General features: G+C 42.0%; 1 protein-coding gene across 1 annotated transcript in view; it reads right to left on the reverse strand.

Annotated features, from left to right (window-relative positions):
- Window positions 1-16,548: 16,548 nt before the first annotated feature.
- The window catches only part of VAT1L (vesicle amine transport 1 like), a 103,765-nt gene continuing 92,596 nt past the window's right edge, over window positions 16,549-27,717 (reverse strand). Inside the window, exons 8-9 of the mRNA XM_029608169.1 lie at window positions 20,423-20,506; window positions 16,549-18,816 (exon numbers count right to left, since the gene is read on the reverse strand). Of these exons, the coding sequence (XP_029464029.1) occupies window positions 18,718-18,816; window positions 20,423-20,506 (183 nt within the window). The 3' untranslated portion in view covers window positions 16,549-18,717. The remainder of the gene's footprint in view (window positions 18,817-20,422; window positions 20,507-27,717) is intronic.

Below are 27,717 nucleotides of genomic sequence, written 5' to 3' on the forward strand. Positions count from 1 at the left end.
ATTTGTAGTTTACAGGGTTGCCTTTGTTAAGCCACAGTTAAGGGTAAAGATGTGGGCTTCCATATAGAAAATGAACCTGCAACCTCGGTGCTCTGACATCCACCACCTGGTCTCTTAAGGGTGCAATCAGGGCCAGTGCAAGGGTATTAGGTACCCTAGGCAAACTTTCCACCTTGTACCCCTCCCCCCAGACCCAGCCCTAGCCCTGACTTTCCCACACCCTGAAGCCCACCCACACAAGTACAAATTATGCATTTAAAATAATAGATTTTACATGAAAAAGAACATTCAAAGTATAGTTTTCAGAGATAAAAATATCACAGCAGTGCATAGAAATATAATATACACATGGAGGACAACATTCAAAAGTCATTTAGACGGATAACTGAAAAGTTATCCATCTAAATTGCAAAGCGGCAATATTGGAAGTCGTATGCAGCTAAATTCTAGCCGCATAACGCCAAGGGCGTTCCAGAGGCGGGTGGGAGGCATTTTGGGGAAGAGCAGAGTTAACCGCATAAGTTATGCAGCTAATTCTGGTCACACAATAGGGCTGTTCTAATGTTAGCCAGCTATACTTATCTGGCTAACTAATGGGGTCATTTATCAGCTATATGGCATTTTCGCAGGTGACAAATGCCTTTAACGCATGCGAAAACACCATAACGCATGGTGCGATGCAAATTAGGAAAAGGGAAAGAGTTTGGGGTGGGATTTGTGGCCAAGTGTTTTAAGGAGAGAGAGGGAGAGGGAGAGAGAGAGAGACAGACTGAGATTAGCTATAAGGCCCTCATACTAGGTAGGTATTTATACCTCTATGTGAGGCCCACCTAGCTACTCAAGGTGAAGTTTAGGTATTAATGTAGGGGTTAGGGGCCACTTTGACATTCAAAATGAGATGTATGAACAGAACAGTGCTCTCTTCTGAAGATTTGATGACCTTCGGAGTGAGGAAACTCACCCAAGATGAGATTTATGCAATGTCCTCTCAACCTAACTTGATGGACTCTCTAGCCGGGTAACATCAAGCTATGTTTCGATGTAAAAATAATAAGACACCGTTGTCATATTATCCTATGAGTTACCATATAAACCGATGTGATATGCCACATCGAATGTCGGTATAGAAAAACAAACAAACAAATAAATAAATAACTAGCTGCTATATGGCTGAATATCAGTCCCATTGTATGTCAATCAGAAAACTCTACTAAAATGTTTTGCGTTTGGTGGTCCACGGGTCTCCCCCATGAACCGCTGCACATACAGTTTACCAGCACTGGGCCCAGATGCCACCAAGGACCTCCCATGCGACTGCACGACAGGCCACCACACTTCGATGAGCCAGATATGACTCTCGGCAGGACTCCGCCAATTTCCTCCATGGCCTTCCCTAAGCATGCATGCGCCCAATGTCACCAGAGTTAAAGGGTCCATGGCAGGAAATCCCCTGTGGTGCCCACGAATGACATCCCTGGTTCTGGCCTATAAAAGGCCTTCTCTTCCCATCAGTCCTTGCCTCAGCAACAGGTCTCCTTATGTTCCCTAGCGTGAGTTGCCTCAGCATTTCTTGTCTTTGTTCTCTAGTTCCTGCATTTCTGTTCCAGTGGTTCTTGTCTTCTTTCTCCAATTCCTGTGTTCCTGTTCTAATGGTCCTTGTCTTCATTTTCCAGTTCCTGCATTTCTGTTCCTGTAGTCTTCGTCTTCATCTTTAGTACTATCCACAAATCCCTCCTCCAGGTCTATGCCATATAATACCTCTTAGCTCAACAACTAAAGAATTAATTTTCCAATCCCTCTTGTCCATTTTGCAGATATCTTATTCATAACTGATTCATTTTAATCGCCTGTATATAACATGTCTATTACTACTGTTGTTGTTTTAATGTTATTTGTTATTAGTATTTATTCAATTTTCTCCAAGTTCATTTTCCTGTTCCATGTAAGACTCGCATGTTAAGTCACTCCAATGTTATATGTCAACCGAAATGATTAGCAACATTGTTGCTAGAATTTCGGTATATAAAAAATGTTAAATAAATAAATAAATAGATAGTTCTAGAGGTCCTTGTCCTCATATTCTGTAACTATGGTCCTTCTTCAGTTTTACTGTGTGTTCCTCGCCTGCTGTTCTTCTCCTTGCATTCCTGCCCTGTCTATCTGCCCCTTCTTCCCTACAGACAGATACCAGTGCTGATCTTGGCCTGACTCCTGGACATTTCTACTTGCCGCCTGCCACTGACTACTGCTTGACCCCTGGACATCCTTGCTTGCTGCCTGCCTCCAAACATAGCCTGCCTTCAGATTTGCCTCATCCATCCCTGCTCCAACCTAATGATGACATATCTCTCCACCCGCAGAGGCCCTCACCTAAAACCTGCCGGCCATGGCACCCAAAGGCTCAACCGAAGGGGAAAATGTGCTGGTATAGACAAAGCTCCAGTTGGGCATCTGCCTCATCCAGGTCCACCTGCCGATTGTGGGGACTGCAGGGCTCCTCCCTGTAGACTGCGCCAACACCACCACAGCCCAAAGGTCCAAGCCCACAACAAAAGGCAAAAAAGACACTTGGACCCCATAAGATATTAGGCCTATTGTTATGTGTGTTGGGGATAGCTTGGCAATGAAAGCCACGAGTAAAGTGAATTACAATTACAATATAATAAATCTCCCATACCAAAACAGCATTAACTGCCAGCACTCAAATTGTAAATACCCTACCTATGAAAAGGCAATACTGTAAATATGACCCCAGGCCCAAAACACCAATACACCGCCATTAGAAAACAGAACAAGCTTAGCTGTTATAGAAACCTCCACAGAAACTACACTCTAGCAAAATATCTCAAGTTCAGTCACTCATGCAGAATACAGACAAACTCTCACCAAGTACAGAATAAAGAGACCATAAAGTAAAAATAGAAAATGTGCAGACAAAAACGGAACTGGAAATCACAACACTAGACTCTGTATGCAGCGCAACAGTGGGAAAACAGAAACACTGCCACTCTTCATAAAATATCAAACAATAAAGTCAAGAAATGTAAAACATCAATAAAAGTAAAACCATACTAGTAAAATGAACATTTCAAAATAGCAGACAAATAGAATGACATCCAATAATTAAAAACTCATTAAAAAAAATTCCAACTCCAAAAAAATATTGAAAAACAGCAGATTCATCAAATATCACCCCTTGATTAAAACCATCAAAGATATAAATGAACCACTTTTGATTTCCAGATTCCCTGAGATTGTCTTGTATTACCTGATGGGGTAGGAAGCGAGGGTTTTTGTGCACAGACTTTCTCCTTTCTCTCTCATATACATGCACATACACTTTCATTCTCTCTCTCACACACACAAACATACATATACGCACAAGATCTTTCACACATGCACGCTCTACCACACACATATACACACACACACACACATATGCTCTCACTTATGCACATTCACATATATGCTCTCTTCTCTCACAACCTCTCCTTCACATATACACATCCTCCTTCACTCTCATACACACCCACTCACCCCCTCACACAGCCTCCCTCTGTCTCTCTCTCTCTCTCACACAGGCCCCAATCTGTCATTTATACAACAGGCTCCCCCCCCCCTCTCTCTCACACACACACACACCCAGAGAGAGGCACCCTCACACCCACACTGAGGCATCCCCAAATACAAAAACACACACACACACCTTCCAATCTCTCTCTCTGGCTCGCAGCCTTTCTTGCTCTCTCATTCTGGGCCTTGCTTTTATATTCCATCTGCAGGCAGTATGGGCTCTGCCCCCAAGTCTTCCTGGTTTCTCCCTTCTGTCTTCGGCCACAGACAGGGATGGGCTCAGCTCGCACCCTGCCGCTGCCAGGCCAGTCTACTAATCTCAGCTGCAAGCGGGATTGACTCCGCTTGCAGCTTGCCAGTTTATCCTTGACCACCAGCGGGATGGGCTCTGCTCGTGACCACGCCACCGCCACGGGCAGGATTGACTGTGAGTGGGATGGGCTTTGCTTGTGGCCTCGCTGCCACTGGGCTTATCTTCTAAACTCGGCTGAGAGTGGCATGGGCTTCCGGTGAGCGCAGGAGGGGTTCCGCTCATGGCCCCATACGGCTGCTCTCTGCTACCCGCTAATGGTTGGCGCTCTCGGCGACTGCCTAGTTTACCTAATGGAAGCGCTGGCCCTGGTTGCAATGAACAAATAGAGTTTGACCAATGCCTCTGTCTGTGATGCTGGAATTGAGACACAAATGAGTAAATTTCCAAAGGGGTTACATGTGGAGAATTAGCATATATGCAGGTAAATACCTTGTATTTGCGTACTTGCTGATTTATAAACACTGAAAGTATATGCATATTTTCGGTTTCACGCACACATCTACGGGGTGGTCTAGGGGTATTTCAGGGCGAGGTCATGAGGTACATGCAGAAGTTGTAAGACATATTTGCTTATACATTATCTAACTGATTCATGCAAGTTTACACCTGCTAATTGACTGCTGCAACTGATATCAGACTTGTCTGCAATTTTGGGATGGGAAGTCTGGGTGAATTGGTGGGAATTCAGGATCAACTGATAGAGGGTGTAGGTAAACTGGAGATGGACTGAGTGAACTGGTGGGGAGGTATCAGCAAACTAGTGATTTCAATTATGCGCACAAGAAAACATTTATTTGCACGTGTTATAAAATATCTGCTTTTACGTGTACATTATATTTTGTATGCACCTAAATATATGCACATATGTTTATAAAACAGGCAGAAAAACTAAGCGCTTTCATTGCATTGCAAATATTTGTACATATTGAAACATACATGTGCATTTTCAGAGCAGAACTACACGGTATTTTATAAACTGTGCAACGGGCTGCTGCATAATTTATAAAATACTAGGGGAAATCTCTGTGTCCACTTATGAGCTCACATGCAGTAGCACAAATGGGTCTGAAAGTTATCCTCAGACTGCAGTATCTGATTATCTGCTTAGATGCCATCTGCTGGAGTGCTGAATGCTCTACCAGTGATTTAGGATATATTGAAATAACACTGTTCTAGCACTGCCTCAAGGCTTGATAAAGTGAGTGCTAAGTGACTGCTTTAGGGACACTGCAAAATAGCAGACATAAGATTGTTTTCTTTCTTCATTATGGACCCCTGGGGCTCGTAGAGAAGAGAACAGCGTTTACCCATCACAGGCCACCTCTTGCTCGTCGGCTAGTAGTAGGATGTGGCCTTGCAGGAGGCTATGAAAATTCTTAGATAGCAGGGCTTCTGTGGTTTGCTGAGAACTGTTGCATGCAGAGCAATCTCAAGGTTGCACAGAAATAAGGAGTCTTTGTTTGGCCCCCATTCCCCTGCATCGTGTAACTTTGTTCAGCAGCACAAAGCTGCACGACCAACAACAAAAAACCTTGACTAGTTTAATTATTTCCTAGCTTGCTGTTAATGTGCCAAACAGCTGTTGAAACTTGAGGCTCCAGCTCAGTGAAACACTGCTCACCTAATGCACGAGTGACTCGGAACAGCTTATAAGCATGTGAAGATGTTAAATGGGGGAAGTCAATTATTGTGCTGCAGACCGTCCCTTGGTAAACTCAGTGTAGACAAAGTCAGCCTGGATGAAAAGTAATAATGGAGCAACAGCCACTTCTACAGTGTTCTTTGGAAAGGAGCATTTGTTGCAGAGTTTGTTTAAAGCACCTGTTCTTTGGGACTTTGGGACGCTGGGAGGAAAGCACAATACTGTAAAATGGTAGCCAGTATTGTTGCCTTGCAGTTGCCAAGAATTTGTTTGCAGCTCAATCTGCTAAGCTTTCAGTTGTGGCTGCATCTCAGGCACCATTAGAAATCCCTCCCCATCTTCTTAAGCCAGAGCTGTAGTAGGGGAAGAGGGGGGACAGCGTTACTTTTCCTTCTCCTTTGACACTCTTTCTTAAAGGATCCGAATCATTAAGGAGAAAAGATATGGAAAGGTACAGCACAGCTTTCCAGATGCAAAGCTCGCTCCCCACTGCCCTCATTATATGCTCTAACAAGCCTCCTTCTTTGTCTGTATGCTGCACTATTTTCGAGTGCTTGCAGTTTTAACACGTAGACATACCAGTCTATCCCCTAGGACATTTATTCCATGGGGCTGAATTAAAAGACGAGAGCACGCTGCCAATGGCAATCCGTACTGTAATTAAGAAAAAAAAACCAAAAACAGTATATGTCTTCATAAGCTGTGTCAGCAATGGTCACTTTGTGAAAATGAGCTCATTCCCTGCGTTTCCCATTGGTCCGCCTTTTAGGGAAAATCCCTATTGGCTCAGAGGTGCACCCACATCCTTGAAGCACAGTTGTCATTGCTGGTGGGGGGGGTCAGATGGTACACGATCAATGGGTGAATCCACAAAGGAGACTGGCAGCTGGCCTCACTCATAAACGCTTTTGAAGTCAAGCCCGTTGTGACACGCCTGTGAAAATACCTAACATGCCTGAACATAATTCGCTTTAGGCAGCCAACGAGAAGACCCAAGTGCAATAAATAAGAATATATTAAAAAAAACCCAAAAAAAACTTACCCTCATTCAGCAATAGTTTTTTCATTCACTGCCCAAGTTTTGGTTGCATTGAATAAAGTGGGGAGGAACTGGAACAAAACTCAGTGTATTGGAAAGATTCACCACCACGGCTTGTTCTCTGACTCCTTTCTATTGCATAGGTCCTTATCCCGTTTCTTTACTGGAAGGCACCTTCCCATGCCTGAGCAGGGTTTCTAACTATGACGAGACACATTCGGGGATCTTACTTGGATGAAAATCTCAGAGGAGGGGTCAATATTCAAAGGATGTACCCAGCTAAAAAAACCGTGAAGTTTTATGGGATTCTATAATTACATGGATGCATAAAGGATAAGGATGATGAATGCCAGTACACTGCAGAGGGTAATTTTCAAAGCCATGTTTATGGGTACATAGCAATGTAATTGTGGAAACTGAATTGCCCTCCCTCCAAGAGGCTGAAAGTGTTGCTTTGTTCCATGGGGTGCGCACTTTTAACCACATTTAGAGGAGGCGTTCACGGGGGAAAAGGAAGTTTTAGGTCAGGGGTGGAGAAAATAAAAGCACGCAGATGGCATTTTCAACTCTATGTTTGATATTTTCCTTGGGGAAAGGTGGATCTGCACAAAATGGAGGTGAAATTGACCGTAGGTGGTTCTGTACCCACGGCGAGTTTCAAAGTGAAGGGGGCTTACAAACTTTTGCTTTGGAAACCGGTGCAGAATTCATAGATTAAAAAAGTACCCACGGGTTTTGTCCCAGTTCAGAAACTGTTCCCACAAATTCTATAACAAAGCTACACGATTTCTTTATGAAGTGCTGATGAATGTACAAGAAAAATGAGCCTAGATCAATGTTAATCTGCAAACATTCTCTTTTTTTTTTTTTAATTTTTATGTCATAAATTCATCTTTGGAAGTCTCTTGTTAAAGCCTTCAAATCATATTTCAGAAAAGTGAGACAAAATATTATTGACTGACATATCTATTTCTGCCTTCCAACACAGGTTACATATTTCTTCATGGAGAGGGTGGTGGATGCCTGGAATGCCCTTCCAGAGGAGGTGGTGAAGATGAAAGCAGAAAATGTATTAAAAAAGGCATGGGATAAACACTATGGATCCCTAAAGACTAGAGTTGGAAATTAAGAAAAGGGTGTATGGAAGATAACCAGCCTGGAGCGGCAGCTGTTACCTCTAACAGAAGGCATGGGGATTACTACCCTTAACCAATTAGCGTTCATCATTTTGACATAAAGGCAGCATGGCTCTTCACTTCGACAGCAAAAGGTGGGGGTGGGGAGAAAAGAGGAATTGGATTCAGATGATAACATACGCTGGGCCCTGACTTTTACGGTCTAGGGTACTGATATGTAGAGATTATGGAAAAAGCGCAGGACTGCTTCTACGGCCAAGTCTAAACGCAAAGCATATCAAGCAATAGCATTGTATGAATTATCAGAAAGGGTGTTTCCTCAGTAAAAATGTTGCTAGCAGTAATTTTGTTGTGGGTTTGACAGTTGCTTGGTTTTGATTTCTAATATTACACTCTTTAATATAAGGCTTAGGGGTAACCTACACGGAGCGGCACTTACTACCCTTAACAGAATCATAGGGGTAACCTACACAGAGTGGCAGTTACTGCCCTTAACAGAATCATAGGGGTAACCTGCACAGAGTGGCAGTTACTGCCCTTAACAGAATCATAGGGGTAACCTGCACAGAGTGGCAGTTACTGCCCTTAACAGAATCATAGGGGTAACCTGCACAGAGTGGCAGTTACTGCCCTTAACAGAATCATAGGGGTAACCTGCACAGAGTGGCAGTTACTGCCCTTAACAGAATCATAGGAGTAGCCTGCACAGAGCGGAAGTTGAATCATAGGGGTAACCTACATGGAGTAGCAGGTACTTCTCTTAACAGAATCATAGGGGTAACCTGCACGAAGCGGCACTTACTACCCTTAACAGAATCATAGGGGTAGCCTACAAAGAGTGGCAGTTACTACCCTTAACAGAATCATAGGGGTAGCCTGCATGGAGCGGAAGTTGAATGATAGGGGTAACCTGCATGGAGTGGCAGTTACTACCCTTAGCAGAATCATAGGAGTAACCTGCACAGAGTGGCAGTTACTACCCTTAACGGAATCATAGGGGTAGCCTGCACAGATCGGCAGTTGAATCATAGGGGTAACCTGCTTGGAGTGGTAGTTACTACTCTTAAAGAATCATAGGGATAGCCTGCACGGAGTGGCAGTTACTACCCTTAACAGAATCATAGGGGTAGCCTGCACAGAACGGCAGATGAATCATTTATTTAATTTTATTTATTTATTTATTTATTTTTTAAGTGTTTGTATACTACCTTTACAAATAAAATTTAATTAAAACGGTTTACAGTTTAAAACATACATAATCTAGTTAAAAAAACAATAACATGGACGGAGTGGCAGTTACTACCCTTAACAGAATCATAGGGGTAACCTGCATGGAGTGGCAGTTAACACTCTTAACAGAATCATAGGGGTAGCCTGCACAGAACTGCAGATGAATCATAAGGCTATCCTGCACAGAGTGGCAGTTAATACTCTTAACAGAATCATAACGGTAGCCTGCACAGAACGGCAGATGGATCATAAGGGTAACCTGCACAGAGTGGCAGTTAATACTCTTAACAGAATCATAGGGGTAGCCTGCACGGATTGGCATTTGAATCATATGGGTAACCTGCAAAGATTGGCAGTTACTATTTACACAATCTTAGGGGTAACTTGCATGTAGTGGCAGTTACCATCCTTAACAGAATCCTAGGAGTTTACCTGCACGGAGTGGCAGTTACTACTCTTAACAGAATCATAGGGGTAGCCTACATGGAACGGCAGTTACTAATATAAGAAGCTTGCTGGGCAGACTACACAGAGCAACTGTTGAATCATAGGGGTAACCTGCACGGAGTGGCAGTTAATACTCTTAAAGAATCATAGGGGTAGCCTGCACAGGAGTGGCAGTTAATACTCTTAACAGAATTATAGGGGTAGCCTGCACAGAATGGCAGATGAATCATAAGGGTAACCTGCACAGAGTGGCAGTTAATACTCTTAACAGAATCATAGGGGTAGCCTGCACAGGAGTGGCAGTTACTACCCTTAACAGAATCATAGGGGTAACCTGCATGGAGTGGCAGTTACTACCCTTAACAGAATCATAGGGGTAGCCTGCACAGAACAGCAGATGAATCATAAGGGTAACCTGCACAGAGTGGCAGATAATACTCTTAACAGAATCAAAGTGGTAGCCTGCACAGATCGGCAGTTGAATCATATTGGTAACCTGCACAGAGTGGCAGTTACTACTTTTATAGAGGTAACCTGCACAGCCCACAGAGTGGCAGTTACTACTTTTATAGGGGTAGCCTGCACGGAGTGGCAGTTACTACCCTTAACAGAATCATAGGGGTAGCCTGCACAGAACAGCTGATGAATCATAAGGGTAACCTGCACAGAGTGGCAGTTAATACTCTTAACAGAATCATAGGGGTAGCCTGCACAGAACGGCAGATGAATCATAAGGGTAACCTGCACAGAGTGGCAATTAATACTCTTAAGAGGATCATAGGGGTAGCCTGCACAGAGTGGTAGTTACTATTAACTCAATCATAGGGGTAACTTGCACAGTTACTATCCTTAACAGAATCCTAGGAGTTTACCTGCATGGAGTGGCAGTTACTACTCTTAAAATAATCATAGAGGTAGCCTGCATTGAGTGGCAGTTACTACCCTTAACAGAATCATAGGGGTAGCCTGCACAGAACAGGAGATGAATCATAAGGGTAACCTGCACAGAGTGGCAGATAATACTCTTAACAGAATCAAAGTGGTAGCCTGCACAGATCGGCAGTTGAATCATAGGGGTAACCTGCACAGAGTGGCAATTAATACACTTAAGAGGATCATAGGGGTAGCCTGCACAGAGTGGTAGTTACTATTAACTCAATCATAGGGGTAACTTGCACAGTTACTATCCTTAACAGAATCCTAGGAGTTTACCTGCATGGAGTGGCAGTTACTACCCTTAACAGAATCATAGGGGTAACCTGCACGGAGTGGCAGTTACTACCCTTAACAGAATCATAGGGGCAACCTGCACGGAGTGGCAGTTACTAATATAAGAAGCTTGCTGGGCAAACTGGATGAACCATTTGGTCTTTTAACTGCTGTCATTACTGTGGTTTCTATGTACCGGTACGATAAGACCTAGTCTTGAGCATCGGTATATTAAAAGAACGTAAATAAATAAAAATAGATACATTTTAACTTCAGTTATCCCCTACTCTTCCAGTTCAGTCAGACCCGGTGCAAGGATATTGCATCATGTTCTGTCATTTGTAACTAGCTTGTTTTTTTTTAATTGTCTCTGATTTCATATCCTCTCCCAAGTTGCTTTAGTTTGGTCATTGCAATAATAATCCTTAACTGGGCACCATGCATCAGGGCTCCTTCTGGAGTCCTGCAGCCATGGACCATGAAACCAGCCACTGAATATTGCCATTTTGCAATCACTATGACTCCCTCCCCTGTGGAGTTCTGCTTCCCCAGCATCCTCAGCCCAGCTGGGGAGTGAAGGACTGGGCTCTGGAATTGAACCCAGGTCCCTTCATTTGGAGGTGTGCAGCACTGCCACTGAGTGTCTGAGCTGGCCCTCATTACAGGCCTATGGCCTCTCCCTGTGAAATTAGCAGGTATGCAAAAATGTAGATTAGCAATACATTTTTCATTTAAAAGCTCTGTTTCTGTTCACTCTGCAACTTTCTAGCCCACTACTGGGTAAAATATGGAGTCATCATTGCAGCAAGGGATATAGGGCAGGGGTAGGTGACTCTGGTCCCTGAGTGCCACAAACCAGCTCAGTTTTCAGGATATCCACCATGTATATGGATGAGATACATCTGCATTCAATGGAGGCAGTTCATGCAAATGCATCTCATACATTATCAGTGTTGGCATCTTGAAAACTTGACCGGCTTGTGGCACATGAGGATTGGAGTCGCCTACCCCTGACATAAGGAGTGGGACCTAAAGGGGAAGAACATAGAGTTTCCTTGGTGATTTGCAAACCCCAAACTGCAGAAACAATACCACGTTTAATTAATCTTTATTGTCTTCTCCTAAGTGTGTGTGAAAATGCTATACACAAAAGGTGTTGCAACCATCCCCACCTTTACCCTCCCAGCATGGCTTTCACTCTTTGCCCCAATGCCAGAAATAAAAGAGCTGGATTTGGATGGGCACCAGGACTGCAGCAGAACCATCCGCTCAGGAATGGAGAGGATGCACGTCAGAGCCTGTGCTGCTCCCTATCTTCCTCTGCTGATTGGTTCATTGTGCTCACAAGAGCCAATCACTTGCGGAAAGTGGGGAAGCAAAATCTACTGCTCAGAAAGAGGTTCTCCAGCACCGCGCAGGACATCAGCAAAGGGGGTGCAGAGAAAAGAACAAGACTAAGAAGAGAGAGAGAGAGGGAAGGCAAGGGGAGAAAGGGAGAGGGAGAGAGGGGCAGTGGTTGAGAGAGGAGAATTGGAGGCAGGGGGAGGAAAACCGACGGAAGGGAGACAGGGAATCCTTGTGAGGGGGTTGTTCTGGGGCTGGGGGGAGACAGAGGGTCAGAGAGAAGGGAGAAAGAGAGAGTGTCTCTGGAGGCTGGGGAGAAAAGACATGGAGAGCTAGGGGAGTGGCAAAGGGAGGCAGGAATAAGAAAATGGTAAGATGTTGGGAGAGCTGGAGAGGAAAGAAATAAGCAAACAGAAATGGAGGAAAGATAAAAGCAGAGAGAAGTAACATGGCCATGTAAGGTAGGGAGAAATGGGAAAAGGAAGAGACACAGAGGAATAGAAGAACCAGGAAAAAAAATCATGAGGCAGAGAAATTAAGAGCAAAGGAAAGGCGATATGAAGAAAGACAACAAAAAATAGAAAGCACATTTAGTTTTAAATTAAATTTTAGATTTTGACTTTTGAAAGTTTAGAGTATTATCTCTTTTAATGAGTGGTTTAATCCTCCTGTTTTGAGAATGGTCAGTACATCATCTTATCTCCAATGGAGAAGTGGCAGGGCGTTAACTCCCCATATTGTACAGGTCCTCAATCTCGGCCAAAAGGCCAAGGGGGGTGGGGTGCAATGGTCAGCTCTTGGCTTAGCATTGATCTCCCCTGTGCTATTTACCCAAAATTTTGGCCACGATTCAAACCCAAGCCTTCTGGTGCTGTCATATAACACGGACAGTGAAAGGTCAGAAAAACCTTTGAAAGGTATTCAAAACTTTATTCAGAGCAGCAACTCAGGTTAGGGCTCAGTCTAGGTAGAGGTGAGCTGGGAGCAGGCTGTGAGCAGAGTGGGAGAGAGATTATGGGTGGAGGTGGGAAGAGTGGGAAACGTAGATGTGCTGGAATAGTAAGACCATAAGGTTGGCCCAAGAGGAAAGAAGAAGAAACAGGTGACCCAGATCAACCTCCATTGTTGTAAGAAACCAGCACCCTGGGAGGGACTTAAAAATGCAGGGGGGGCTGGGGGAGGCCAGCAGATGCACAAGGCAATGGTGCAGTGTGGTGAGGGCCTGCACTGGCTACAGAGGCAGCGGGCTGTGCCGTGGGAGTGGGCAAGGAGAATGGACCTGTTGCCCACTAATTCACCCTCCCCCAACCCCAATAATTTCTGTCTAGAGGTAGCACTGCTGTACACCCATAGGAAAACATTTCAGCACAGTTGTTTTGAGTCATATTGGTTGAAGTGCTATTTTGAAGTGAAAATTAATTTTAAATAATTCTTCTACTGCTCACTGGCAATAAATTAACACACCAGCCTCCTTCAATGCTATGCTGATTATTTTATTTAGACTTTTTCATGTAAACATAATTTTCTTTGTAGGCACAATATAACAAAAGCTCTAAAGCAACAAACACTATTAAACAATGTTTTCAGTTCACTCGGTTTGGTGTCTGGGACGGAGAAATCTTTTGCAGTTCCTTAAAGTAAACAGAGAAAATAACTCATTTTACAGGGAAATAAAAAAGAAAATGCCAATTAAAGTCCTCTAGGGAAGACATGAAATCGATGCATGTCACGTGACGTTTATTGGTCAGGTTTCTGGCTGGTCCCAGTTTGATCCAGAATGGTTCAGTACATGCCACTTGTAGAGTAATTGAAATCGCTGTGAACTGATGATACATGGATGACTAAACTATCTGTCACACAAGATATCTCACCAACACCACTGAGTAAAACTGATAGTAATACTTTGAACATTTTTCTTGACAATGCTTTGTAAGTACAAGGTTTGACAATAGGGGCATCAACGAGATCCATTTCATCTAGATTAGGCCGATCCAGCCTTGGTTTTATCGCACTGCATCTAGGGACTTTGAAAAAAAAAGACAAGCAGGAAGCACAGGTTAGCAGATTCAGGGGGCTAAAGACAGGTGAAGTGGTCAGGCTACTCAACAGGCTCACAAAAGTTTCTCCCTCAAGGTACTTTGTGTAGTCAAAATCCCTTCCCCTCCTATTGGTCAGTTGGATTTCTGGATTCCGAGGTTTTGGTCACATTCATTTGTGTTTTTTTGGAGGGGGAGTGTTCAAAAATCAAGGCGATGGCTTCAGCAAGGGGCCTAGCGGACACACTTCTTGCAGTCATTTGCCACTAAATGTTTGATATGAACAAAACTTCTAACCTGAAGCACGCACATCCACTGAGAAAATGCTTGCTTACTGAAAAATACGTCACCGTATTCCTGACATACATGTGCAACCTGATTACCTGCCTAAGAGTTTCTTTTCTTCTTGGTTTTCAGTTGGGCCTTTTGAATGTGTTCCTCTCTCGCTCTCCTTACATAGGCATACATGTGAAGTGAGTGAAAAACAGGAACGTATCACTTCAAAGCGTTCCTCTTGCACACATCAATAGGGGATTACTTTTATACATTTATATCCATCATGCAAACAATTTTAAAGCTGCAAGTTCCAAAGACTTTACAGATTCTCACAGAAATCTAAAACTTTCTAACATGAAATCTGCAACAATGATCTGTAGTAAAATTAAATTTACTACCTCAGACCTCCTGATAGCCTGCAGAATTCCATGTGATAATTCATTATTACTCAGGTTACTCTCATCACTAATCTCTTGTGAAATTTCACTACATACTCGCAGTTAATAAAATACTACAGTGCTTTCTTTGGCTTAATTGGCATGAAGATGTTATTTTTACAAGAATGGACAAGCACTAGCGATGGATTGCCTTCAATTTCTCTCTGCACTGAGCACAATAGAGATGTGCCCAGTAAATATTTTCAGTTCAGTTCATTTTATTATTTTTTTGGGCTGTTTTATGCCTAAATTTAATTTCAAGGGATTTTTGTTTGTTTTTTTTGTTTAAATTTGAAATTAGTGCATAGTGTTTTCTAAAATGAATTGAATCTGAAAATTATTTGGGTTTTTTTTGGAGGCATTGAGCATTTGTTTCAGGTAAAATGAACTGAAATGAATATTGACTGTTTCAGTTTGGATTACTTGTTTGCTTTAAACAAATACACATCCCTAGGGCATAATGCGGTTTGACTGGTCCCAGCTTGACTGGGAATAAATATAACTTAAAAATGAAGCATACGGTAGTATGGCACAGTGCCAGCCCAATGATGGTCCTTTGTTTTCTAAAGCCTTAAGAAGACTGTCAGTGGAATACAAAGCAAATTAGCTAAAATACTCACTATCAGTTTGTTCAGAGCTAAATTCTATGACTTCCTCCTCTCTATCCAACCCTTAAATACTGTTGTCTACAAGAAATTACTCTATGCCATAATATAAAACTAAACTATTGTGAAAATAAAATGCTTTTTTTTTTATACATAATACTTCCATTTCTCTTGGCATTTGTTATCTTTTTGACTTGTGTCATTATTTTTTAGGCACATAACACCAGTTAAGCACAAATAAATACCTTCCACAATGAATAGCATTATAACAGGTTGATAGCAATACCCAGGCTACAGTAATAACACTTCATCATGCCAGAGGAAGATGTGAGCTTTCAAAAAACGCACTGAGACTTTAAGACTCATTCACCTCCCTTTCATGGTGGCATGGAGCCCAATGTGCACTTTACTCTAATTGATGCAGTTCTGGTCATTATACAAATTATATGTTTGCAGAATTAATTTCTTTGGAGATTATATTTTCTATCAGCTCCTGTAGGAAGAATGGAAATATACTCTGGGTAATTGAGTTAGACCAGGCCTTCCCAAAGCTGTCCTGGGGACCTCCACAGTCAATCAAATTTTCAGGATATCCACAACGAATATGTATAAGATAAAGTTGCATATGCTGAGTCTCCAGTGTATCCAAATTTAACTTAATTCATTGTAGGTATCCTGAAAACCAGATGGGCTGTTGGGGTTAGGCCAGGTTGGGAAGCCCTGGTCTAATACAATTACTCACAATAAATTTCCATTCTTCCCACAGGATATGATATAAAATATAATCCTTCAATCCGCCAAAATAGGCCGGCGCCTATTTTGCATAGGCCGCCGGCGCGCGCACAGCCCTGGGGCTTCGTAAAAGGGGCAGGGAGGGGGCGTGTCCGGGGGCAGGACCGGGGTCAGGGGGGTGGTTCAGGGCGGGACCGGGGGCGTGGCACCGGCCCGGGGGCGTGGTCGAGGCCTCCAGACCAGCCCCCGGGTCGGGTGATGGCGCGCCAGCAGCTCGCTGGCGTGTGCAGATTTACGCCTGCTGAAAGCAGGCGTAAATCTGGCAACAAAGGTAGGGGGGGTTTAGATAGGGCCGGGGGGGTGGGTTAGGTAGGGGAAGGGAGGGGAAGGTGGGGGGAGGGCGAAGGAAAGTTCCCTCTGAGGCCGCTCCGATTTCGGAGCGGCCTCGGAGGGAACAGGCAACGCGCGCCGGGCTCGGCGCGCGCAGGTTGCACAAATGTGCACCCCCTTGTGCGTGCCGACCCCGGATTTTATAGGATACGCGCGTATCTTATAAAATCCAGCGTACTTTTGTTCGCGCCTGGTGCGCGAACAAAAGTACGCCCTCGCGCAAATTTATAAAATCTACCCCATAATTTGTTTAAAGACCAAAACTGCATCAATTGTCCTGTATCAAACAGTCTTGTACTAGGAAATGCTGTGGTGCTTTCTGTAGGGAAGGAAACAAGCAAATACCTCAAAGTGGTTGGGTGAGAGACTTCAAAGTTGTTTCAGTGTAATACTTGATGGTGCTGTGATCTTTAGTTGGAGGCAAAAGCAGTAAACCATTTCCAAACTCACTAGACTACCTCTGGATTATAAAGTCAATATCATATTCTCTAGTCTTGGCCAATAGAAATTAGGGATGTGCATTCGTTACATCTTTTTCGACAGGTACGCGCGCGCACCTTGCCAACTTTCTAGTACATGTGGGAAAACGGATAGTATGCATATATATCTCATTATTAAAAATATACGCATCCTCTCCATTCCTCGTGTGTACTAGAAAGTCAGTAGGGTACGCGCATACCCAACAAAAAGGATGATGAATGCACATCCCTAATAGAAACTGCTGATACCTTTTTCTGGTTTTGCATTGTTCATCACAGTTTTGGGGCTATTTTCATAATTTTAGCAGCTGTTCTTGTTGCACTTCAGCCAAATTAAACAGTCTACAGGAAAACTCTTGACAACAGAGCCATAAGTATTGAAAAAAGAAGTCCTGGCAATTGTTAAAAGAATCAGTGCCCATATTTCGACCATACTTGTATAGGAAGTCCCACGTCTAGAACTGTTTTTAACACAGTCCTTAGTGGGATGTATAATGAGGTTTCACGGGATGCTCCACGAATCATATATACTTCAATGGATAATAGTTTTGGCTATGATAAATATTTTGTAGTATTCATAGCCTCTCTGCAATTACTTTTAGCTGCTGACCTTTCACATCAATAGAATTTTCTTTTTAATTCCAAAGAACGTATTTTTAAGAAAGTAGAAAATGTTAGGGCTGAAAGACTTGGGACCAGAAGAACGAAACAGTTTTACGCCCCTGACCCCCCATTCTTCATCTAGGGCTTTCTTCCCCACAGACACAGAATGAGAGAAAAAAGCTTTGGCAAATTGGGCCGGGTTGTATATATGAGAAACATGCTTAGTACATCTGCACCTTAGTTTCACTCTAAAGCCCTCATAATACTGATTGATTCGACAGGGATACCATTTAAATGATGACCCCCATAACGGTAGGCACTGATTGTAGGTAGCTGTTCAACTGAACTGGATGTAAAGATATCTATGATCAACCTGATACCACTTTTACACAACAGATTAAAACAAACTTTGAAACCTCATTCAAATCTTTTTCTTAAATCAGTACTTAAGTTCCCATTGCCTTGAGACCCACTTTCTTCTGACTGGCTGATGGAAATAGTACATTTTATAAGACTTAATATTCTTTACTGAAAATCCACAAACATGTGAGAACCCTCCATCCATAATAGCATACATAGTAGCATAGTTGACATTGACAGATAAAGACCAATTGGTCCACACAGTCCTCCTGGTTGCCCCTGCGTATACTGGTCTAGCTAAGGACATCTCCCAGTTGTCAGCCATACAAGTTTGACTGCCTGCAGGAGACCGATCCTTATCCAAGATGGTTTGGCCATATATCGATAAGAATTTACATTTTCACGCCAACATCTAGGCTCCTTGTCCCACCATGTCTTTTATTCAACCTCTTCACATCCCTAACTAGTGAAAGAATAATGAATTTGGCTTCTTTGTAAAACCAGTCTGCGTATGGCTGAATTAACATGAGAAAATACTGCAAATCTAAAGTCACACACTTACACTGTGGTAAATGTTCTAAGGCTTTAGATAAGCATACAGTAAATTAACACACATTTTTTTGGGTGGGGAAGTAGCATGGTGGGAGTAAACGTATAAGTGCCACACACTGAAATATTATAATACTGCAATGAATGGAGAATGGCTCTTGAGTTAAAACAACAATGTTCAACAGCTTACAGCTTAGCTGACTGCAGACGAACACAACACACACTGTACTACAGCATTTGTTCACTGATGCATGGAACATTTCCCATTCTTCCATTTTTCTAAACAATCCTTCAGGCTGACCCAAGCTTTGCTACCATTACTGGATAAATGGCATGCGCTCCTTATTCTCAGTGTCCCCCTCATGGTCTTCCTCCTCTTCGCCTGCTTCACTTGTCTCTGTACTATCGTTGGCCATCTGCAAACAGACAGAAGACACTGAAGGTCAGATTTACTAAAAGGTCTGGCCATCATTATGACTGGGTAGATGAAAATTAGATTCATGAGGATACAAATCCACTACATGCCTCCTTAGGGTTTTTACTGGCCCTGAGGAAAGAAGTATGATCTAAAAAGGCTTCTTTTGGCATGGCTTGTTTGTAAACTGTGACTTCAGAGAGTGGAAAAATGGCTGCTAGTGCACTTTTACATTGGTTCTGCATCCAAATTAGTGGCTAGGTCCAATTCATGCACATTCAACTTCAAATATAGTGCCAGCGTGAAAGCAAGTGCCATTCTTAAGTAGGATTGTAGACCTTCAAGGTGGTAAAAAACCATGGGTATCTGATACTAGGGTATGACTGTGATACTAGCTTCACTTACATGTCCAGGCATTTTAAAATATTTCTACCTGGTGGTTTTAGTGTGGGGGCAAGCAGCCTTTCTCTCTCATTTTACCTCTTGCCCCTTCCAGGCCTCAGTAAAAAGGTTTACACAATCAACAAAGCAGCCAACCCCACTGCAATGATATCACTGATGTCAAGGGAATTTGCTTCTTAATTTTGTGCTTTGAATGGACGATAGAATCTTGTCACCATTACAGGTGCCAACAGCTGAAAGGTGCTGCACTAAAGCAAACCTGTCTTTGTGTGGATAGCCCAAGAAAGAAGCTTATAGAATATTCACTGTGAACCAAGCCTAAGTCATCCTAAAATTATTTACATCTCTACTGCTGACTGAGAGAGTTTGTAGAGATTTTATGAGGCAGCTGCTCTGAAAGATAATAAAGCTCAGTAAATAATTAATGTCTCATCAAGCTAGTAATAGTCATAGAGCTCCAAAGTTGAGCTTGGTGCTTCCATTATCTTTGTAGCTCACTCATTTTGAATATGAATAGCTGAGATACTACAGTCTCCACTAAGAGCCTAGTTTCAGCTTAGTCTGTTGATTCTTCTCCTGTTCCTAGGCATTGCCACAGGAATATGCAAGAGGAAATCTGGTCACACCAAATAAAAATAAAGAAAGCAATTATAAATAGACATGATGAGAAGATCTTGATCAAAGAGATTCAATACAATTGTGAAAACAAACATAGGCTCAATTTTATGAAGACAGATGCCCAGTCAAGTTTCCTACTGAAATTAACTGCTGGAAGTGAGTCTATGGCTACATTTATTCCGGAAACACTACTTGTGATAGGCCTCTGAACTCTGCAAATTATTCATTTCAGTTTTTCCATGTGGCAATGACAAATCAAGTGGGAATATTCTCACCATGAGCTTGCCTGATTGTCCGATGTTATAATATTTCTCTTTTCCAACCAATAGATCGATCAGTCAATCAAGCAAGCAATTTTCTTGCTCTCTTTCTTAAAATTCTGCACTCCTTTATTAAGAGACGGTGGCTAGTGATCCCTGCATTAATATTACTTAAGACTTTTTAATTTTAAATACTCTGAATACAGTCCATATGGCTCTTTCTATATATTAATGAGAAGTGATCAATATTTCTTCCTAGAAAATTCTTTGAAAAATCCTTACTTTAGTATATATATATATATATATAAATATATATATAGTTTTTACCAGTGGGGTTGGAGCCTTCTCTACATCCAGAATTAGCTTTCCTATGTTTCCTCTGTCATGGATTCTCTGCATGGCCTCCTTTACCTGAAACAGAACAGTAAGCAACAATGAAAAGCAATAGCAATGAATATTACAATAAAATATACCCCTATGTTTAGTTCGGTGCTGTAATTTATAATACTGATACTGTATGTCCTCAGTAAAGAATACGGAGACAGGCTTCATGAATGCATTCAAACACATGATTTAACGCACAATTCAAGGCACCTCAGAGGAATGAGAGGAAGAGAGGGACAAAGGTGAAAGAGAGCTTCAAATGAAAATAGGAATGAATCAGAGATTTCTTAAAATCCTGCCTGCAAGCTGCATCTTGACTCAACTTATTACACTTTATTTTGCAATCAAAAACTTTTTTTTTTTGCCGCAAAAAAAGACATTACAGGGAAACCAGCAGCCTTTCAGGGTCCCGGAACACAAGCTTCAATTACAGAGTTTTGCTGCAATCTTTACCGAAATCTTTTTCTTCAAAACAGTGAATCTGTTTTAACTTCCCCACACAAAAAAAGCATCTTTCTTCTTCCTTTTAGCTTATGGACTACTAAAAGCATAATTTTTCTTTGCACTTTCATAGGAAAGAGAACTGACTGATATCATTCCAATGGCTCCTGCATCCTTGCTCCGAAAGAATGTAAGTTGCACTGTGGAGCTGAGCACAAAACCGCTATTTAATACAACTCTTTCAGGGAAACGGACTCGCACCCTACCTGCAGTACATGTATTTTATTTATATACAACTCGCTTTACTACAAAAGTAAATCAAGTACAACAGATATAAAAACACACAGCAAGCATAATAACAAAGCCTTGGGGGATGACATTCAAAGACCGGTTAACTTTGCCTGGGTACTTGGGGTCACAGCTGCAACTCAGCTAAAGCTGCAGTGGAATATACGGTTAAGTCAAACCACACAAAACTTGTGCAGTTAAATTTAAAGCAGCCATGGCTGCGGTTGCACTTAGGGGGCCGAATTTTGCAGGTTAATGCTACATATTCTGCTAACCAGTTATGATTGATTTACTAAACTGCGTTAGGGTTTTACTGTGTGGTAAATGGCCTAATGCAGTGATAATGTGCGGAATTTCAAATACCGCCTGTTATCTTCACCCCCAAAAACCCAGTGCTACGCAGGCATGGCAACAACTGATTTTCATGCAAATCAGCTCATTACAAACTAATGCAATGCAAATAAAACAATTCAGCTTGCATCCAAATTCATGTCACATTATTTTATAGGAGGTTAGCTCTTTTATTCTACATGCAGACAGGTCTGTGCGTGTTATGAAAGTATGTGTGTAGTTTCGGGCGATATAAAATCCACTTGCCTGCATGTGGCTGACCTAAATGGGTTAATTCTAATTGTATCCACTTAACAGGTGAATAAGGGCATTTGCTCCTATTCTGTGTCTATGGGAAGTGAGTCCCTAGGTCTTTGACAATTAAATCCTGTGTACATACACGATGGCCATAGGACTCCAAGAAAGGAGTGACATGTTGGATTAGTCTTGGTTTACCCCACAGCATGTATAGGGATGCAGTTCTAATTTTTCTAAGAGAAGCAGGTCAATATCTCTGAGCAATGCAATGGGGTGAAAACAGGATAGGCTCACCCTGACCCTGCTGACATAGGGCTGCATGGGTGATAGATAATAACTTTAAAATGGTGCATCTATTGAAGCATTTTAATGTTGCCTTTGTCCCAGTGGGGGACATATTAAGAGTGGCAGAGCAGTGCCTTGGACTAAGCTGTTTAATATGGCAGCCCCCTCCAGATCTGGCCACAGAGGTGCAGTTCTGGTTTGGGTTAGTGCAGCCTGAGATCATGATGATTAGTTTAGAAACAAGCCCTCTTTGCCTCAGAGAAGAGTCGGAGAGAGAGAGAGAGAAGTCCAGGCTCTCGAGCCTCTGTGATGGTGTGGCGTCCGGGAAGCGGCTGTGTCTGTCCCAGTTTCTCCATAGTGGCTGAGTAAGTAAGAAAAGGCCCTAGTTTCCCGTGGTGGTGCTTCTGAAACTGTACTAAAAGTAACTGTTCCTGGGAGAGTATCCCCGCTCTGAGGGGACAGCTCGCTCACCATGAGTCAGTCCTTCCATGGGGGGAAGGAGGACCCTGATTGGAGTTCAAAGCAACCAAACATCTACACAGGAACAGCGAGAATTGAGTGGCAGGCGCCTGCACAAAGATAACCAACAGTGTGGAAGAGTGAAAGGCGGTTAGGAGGGAGCTGCTCATTTGGAGCTCTGATCAAGGAGGCCAGGAGGGGAGAAGGAGAAGTGTGCGCAAGACAGATCGGAACTCAGCATCATCCAAGGTCGCCTTAAACCCCTGAGGAAAGGAATGAGGGGATCTCAGGAGGCTGAAACAGCAGGAATCAGTAACCCCCTTGACACAATTCATTACCTGCATGTGGATTTTAAGTGCTTTTCAGTTTATACCATGTGCAACTATTTTATTTGAATTGTTCAGTGAAAGCTTTTTGTTTTTGAAACACTCTACCTCGTGGCCTGTGCCTCCTTGGAGTTATTCCATCTAAACTCCTTGGACCCTGGAAGTTAAACCTCCCCCTCACCTTTCAGAGAATCCATGACAGAGTTTCAGGACCGAGTCAGGACTTAGCCCTACTACTGACTGTGTCCCAGTAGCTTAAAGTTACACTCTTGAGTGGGAGCTGCATTTGTCAGAGGAAAGAGCATACCGGTATATACAGGGAAGCTGGAACACGGTGCCTTTTTGGAGAAACTGTGTTTAGATGGTGGGGGATGTTGAAATGCTCATTTATTATTTATTGACATTTAGGGTACAAATAAATGAAAGATTAAACTAGCTAGGTCCTTTTTCAAATGGCAAGGAAAGCCAGAATTTGCTCATCTGGTTATGAAATCACAAATCAAGGCTTGGGAATTTTTTCATTAGGCATCAATGACTTTTAATAGCTAACAAAAGTGGTACCTCAGCCTCCCGCTTTTGAAAAGCAAGGCTGTGGAAATTTTAGGATGCTTTGGCAAGATTAAATCTGTAGGATAATTACTTCACTGAATCTATCTAAGAAGATAAGATATGTGAGATTTAAAGCTATTTTGGACTATAACACTGAAGGTATGCTTCCAGAACTGAAAATTGGATCTATTGTTAATGGCAGTTACAGGAAATTCTGTTTGTATTACACTCCTCTTTTTGAACTACATCTCCCTGCATGCACTGGGGATAAAACATGGACTTGCCAAGGATGTTCTTTGTCACGAGGCCAAATGGTCATCCTGCTCCTCCCAGTCCCACTGCATGTGGCTTAGATCCTAAGTATTGTCCCCATAGACACAAAACAGGGAAAGTCCTTTAGTACATAAGGCCCCGAAATGCTTACGTCTGTTAATAATTTTATTTTCAGCTCACTGTACGTGGATTAGATGGAATGGATCAAATTCATTGCCCCACTTTTCACCCCACTGCTAGGTTTAGCTCCAGCAAAGTTTGCATTGGCAGTCATGGAAACTAAGGCCCAAAGCAACAACAAATGAAATCCTGGAATAGTTTTTTTCCCTGGAAGGCCTGGTATTAGTAGCGAGCTGTAGAACAGCCTGCAAAGTAATCAGGTAGAAACCGCCGGCGGGAGTGCAGAGCTCCTCAGTATTCCTCGGTGGGGGTGGTGGCAACTCATTCACGCAACAGACATAGGGTAGAGCATTTCTTAAGACCTTCAACCACCGCTCGTGGTTTTTTTTTTTGAAGTTATTGGCTCTCATGAGAATTGTCTCCCAAGGCACAGGACCGCATTGTGTTTGCTACGCAGCCTGAGATTACACTGCACGTTAATTTTCTTTTCATAATAACCGTCTTTTCAGTACATAATTCCTAATTTATTTTAAAAAAATATCTAACTTTACAGCTAATATGATCCAAGACCCATAGAACCTAGAGCACTGAGGCAATTGTTAGCACCAAGGAGAAGCTAATTATGGAAACGAGTAATTTGTCTCTTTGCCACAGAGTAACAGAATGCCAGTAAGAAGCATTACCAAGCAATGTTTTCCATGACCTAGGCCAAGGATCACATACTTTCGGGTTTCGATTAAAATTGGCCAGGGAAATGGAGGGCAAAGCCAATATCTGTATCCTAACTGTACTTCTATTAACCACCATCTACGATGAGTGTGTAGATAAGCTCACAGTGCTGTCCTCATTGCAATCTGCTCTCCATACTTTTAAGTGATGACCGAAATGCGTAGAAGGCGAGAACAAGAATTTATTGACTCATGTCTAAAGCCCTTCCCCACTATTGTCTTTGGGTCAGTTGTGTTAAACACTTTCTACAGAGGCATACAGATGGGGAAAACCCTGAAACGCACCATGTATGGCTTAACTCTTTACCCACACCTAGATTTCAGTTCTTTGGGGCTAATTGCAAACATATGTCTTATTATATCTTACACATCACTGTCCAGCGGTGGCAGAACTCCAGAAATGAATATTTGTTAAGAAACTCTCAAATGCAGATTGATTTAAGCCTTCGACATTAGCATTTCTAAGGATGCGGGGAATCTTTTATGCCCTTGTAATAAGCACGCAATAACTTTGCCCTAGCAGCAACCCACATAAATCAGCATTCATTACTGAGCAAGTAACCTTAGCTACGAGAGGTGCTGGATGTCTCAGCTTCAATACAGAATGCCAAGGCAACTAAAATGTGACACTATAAGAGGATTGGCATAAATTAGATAAAGTTGATAATTAAAAATACTGTGAGGCACCAAACTCCATTTCTTCAGGGAAAAAAAAAGATTTATTTCAGCTTTTGAATGGATATATCTACAGATAAATGTTGATAATGTGCATGCATCTCTTTACAGGTACACTACATCACTGAAATTGCATTCTCACTACATAAAAATAATCTGATCCTCATCTACAGCAGTATCTTCCTGATGAATTTCTATGCCTATAATAAAAAGAGAGAAAATATATAATTCCTCCAACATTGTTCATGTTTTCCATTTAGTGACTGAAGAGTCATAAGGAAATCACGCTTTCTGTACAAGTACAGCTTGCTTGTGCATTTATCCCCTAACCTTATCAAGATTAAAAGCTTCCCTGCCTTGACAGTCTTCTGTATGACGTCCCTGCCCTGCCTAATACTCATCTTGTATATTGCGTACTATGTACAAATTGTGCCCCGTCCCGAACTCTGGAAGGTGCGGTAACAAAATATTTTAAATAAATAATACATCTTTTGAGTTTTGCATGTGCAGGTACCTACCAGCAGGTGGCTTAATGGGTCAGAGAGGAAACCAAAGCTTTGCAAATGTCCTTGCTAAAAAATATTGTAATATTGGGGTTCACCAGACAGAGAAATCAAATTGCATCTGCAACTCAAACTAAACATAAGAACATAAGAGCATGCCATTGTGGATCCATCAAGCCCAGCATCCTGTTTCCAACAGTGGCCAATCCAGGCCATAAGAACCTGGCAAGTACCCAAAAACGAAGTCTATTCCATGCTACTGTTGCTAGTAATAGCAGTGGCTATTTTCTAAGTCAACTTAATTAATAGCAGGTAATGGACTTCTCCTCCAAAAACTTATCCAATCCTTTTTTGAACACAGCTATACTAACTGCACTAACCACATCCTCTGGCAACAAAATCCAGAGTTTAATTGTGCGTTGAGTGAAAAAGAACTTTTTCCGATTAGTTTTAAATGTGCTACATGCTAACTTCATGGAGTGCCCCCTAGTCTTTCTATTATCTGAAAGAGTAAATAACTGATTCACATTAACCCGTTCTAGACCTCAAACTATGTACCTCTTCAAACTTATAGAAATGTAAATGTTGGCAGAAGAAAGACCCAAGTGGTGCATCCAGTCTGCCCAGAAAGCGTTTTTTCTTTTTTTAATATAAGGGTAGTAACTGTTGCTCCATGCAGGTGATCCCCGTTCCTTCTATAATACGTAGTAACTTAATCCAACACAGCAGAGTACAATGACAAGAAATGCTGTAAACCTTTGGTCCTATGTTAGTTGTCGTATCTTTGTATGCCTGGACAATTTAATAGCACAGGGAATTAATTCATGTCTGCTAGCTACTTACAATACAGAATATACCCCCATAACAGGTGATAAAATAGTATCATCGCATGTGATTCGACAGAAGTTCATTAAGATTGCTCTCTCGACAGTGTACGGCATCAATATCTGGAAGCGCCTATGTCTGGAATTCTGAACAGATGTCTAACTATGGGCCTCTAATTAGTCTCAAGTTTCCTTGGTGCCACTGTCTGAAAGAGAGATGAAAAAGTGTGAAAGTGCAGGGATAATTAACAGAAACTGCCTGGCATACTCTAATTAAACAACAAAATAGAGTCATGGAATGTGTGTCAATAAGACTTTCAGTAAGTTCAGAACCAGTGTCGGGTTGGAAAGCCCCAATTCAGATTAATTTTGGAAAATTCTGGAAAACCAAGGGTGTGTGCGTGTGTGTGTGTAGTATGTCCTGGAAAGCTGATAACTATAATAAATCATTTTTTTTACCTTTAGGAATTTATTTTTCTCCAGGAGAAATGAAAGCCCAGTGCCAGCTTCAGTCTACTTTCTGTTACTACAGTGTCTTGTATGTGTGGGCCATAAATAAAAAATGCAATACTCTGCACTCTGTGAAATTCTCAGTTGTGCTGCACAAGCAAGACAAGGCCGAACAGTAATCACTGTAAATTACTGTAATTTTCATATTATATGAAAGGCAAATATATACCATATTACAGAAAAACAGCAAGCCTTGAAAATAATTACTATACATAAAAACGATTTACCGTCAAAGTTAAAAAAGAATGCTAAATGTTTAAAAATGTGTTCCCTTTCAATTATAACAATAAATATCTCTTTGCATAGCAATAATAAGTAATATGGCTTAGTGATTTGCATATCACTGGCTATTATTTTTTAATATCTTACAAATCAATAAATTGTATCTTTATTATGAGAGCAGGCAGAAGAGGTAGGACTCTAGGAGCAGGGAGAGGATGGATAGGACTCTAGGAGCAGGGATGGTTATTATTATAATATATATTATATATATTATTATAGTTATATCTTGCAAATCAATAAATTGTATCTTTATTATGAGAGCAGGCAGAAGAGGTAGGACTCTAGGAGCAGGGAGAGGATGGATAGATTGGATATCATGGAAATGGAAAATAGGCCTGGATACGGAAAGCAACCAATGTCTTATCAAGGGAGTAATAGCACCAGCTC

Source organism: Rhinatrema bivittatum, chromosome 7 (assembly GCF_901001135.1).
Source record: "Rhinatrema bivittatum chromosome 7, aRhiBiv1.1, whole genome shotgun sequence".
NCBI lineage: Eukaryota > Metazoa > Chordata > Amphibia > Gymnophiona > Rhinatrematidae > Rhinatrema > Rhinatrema bivittatum.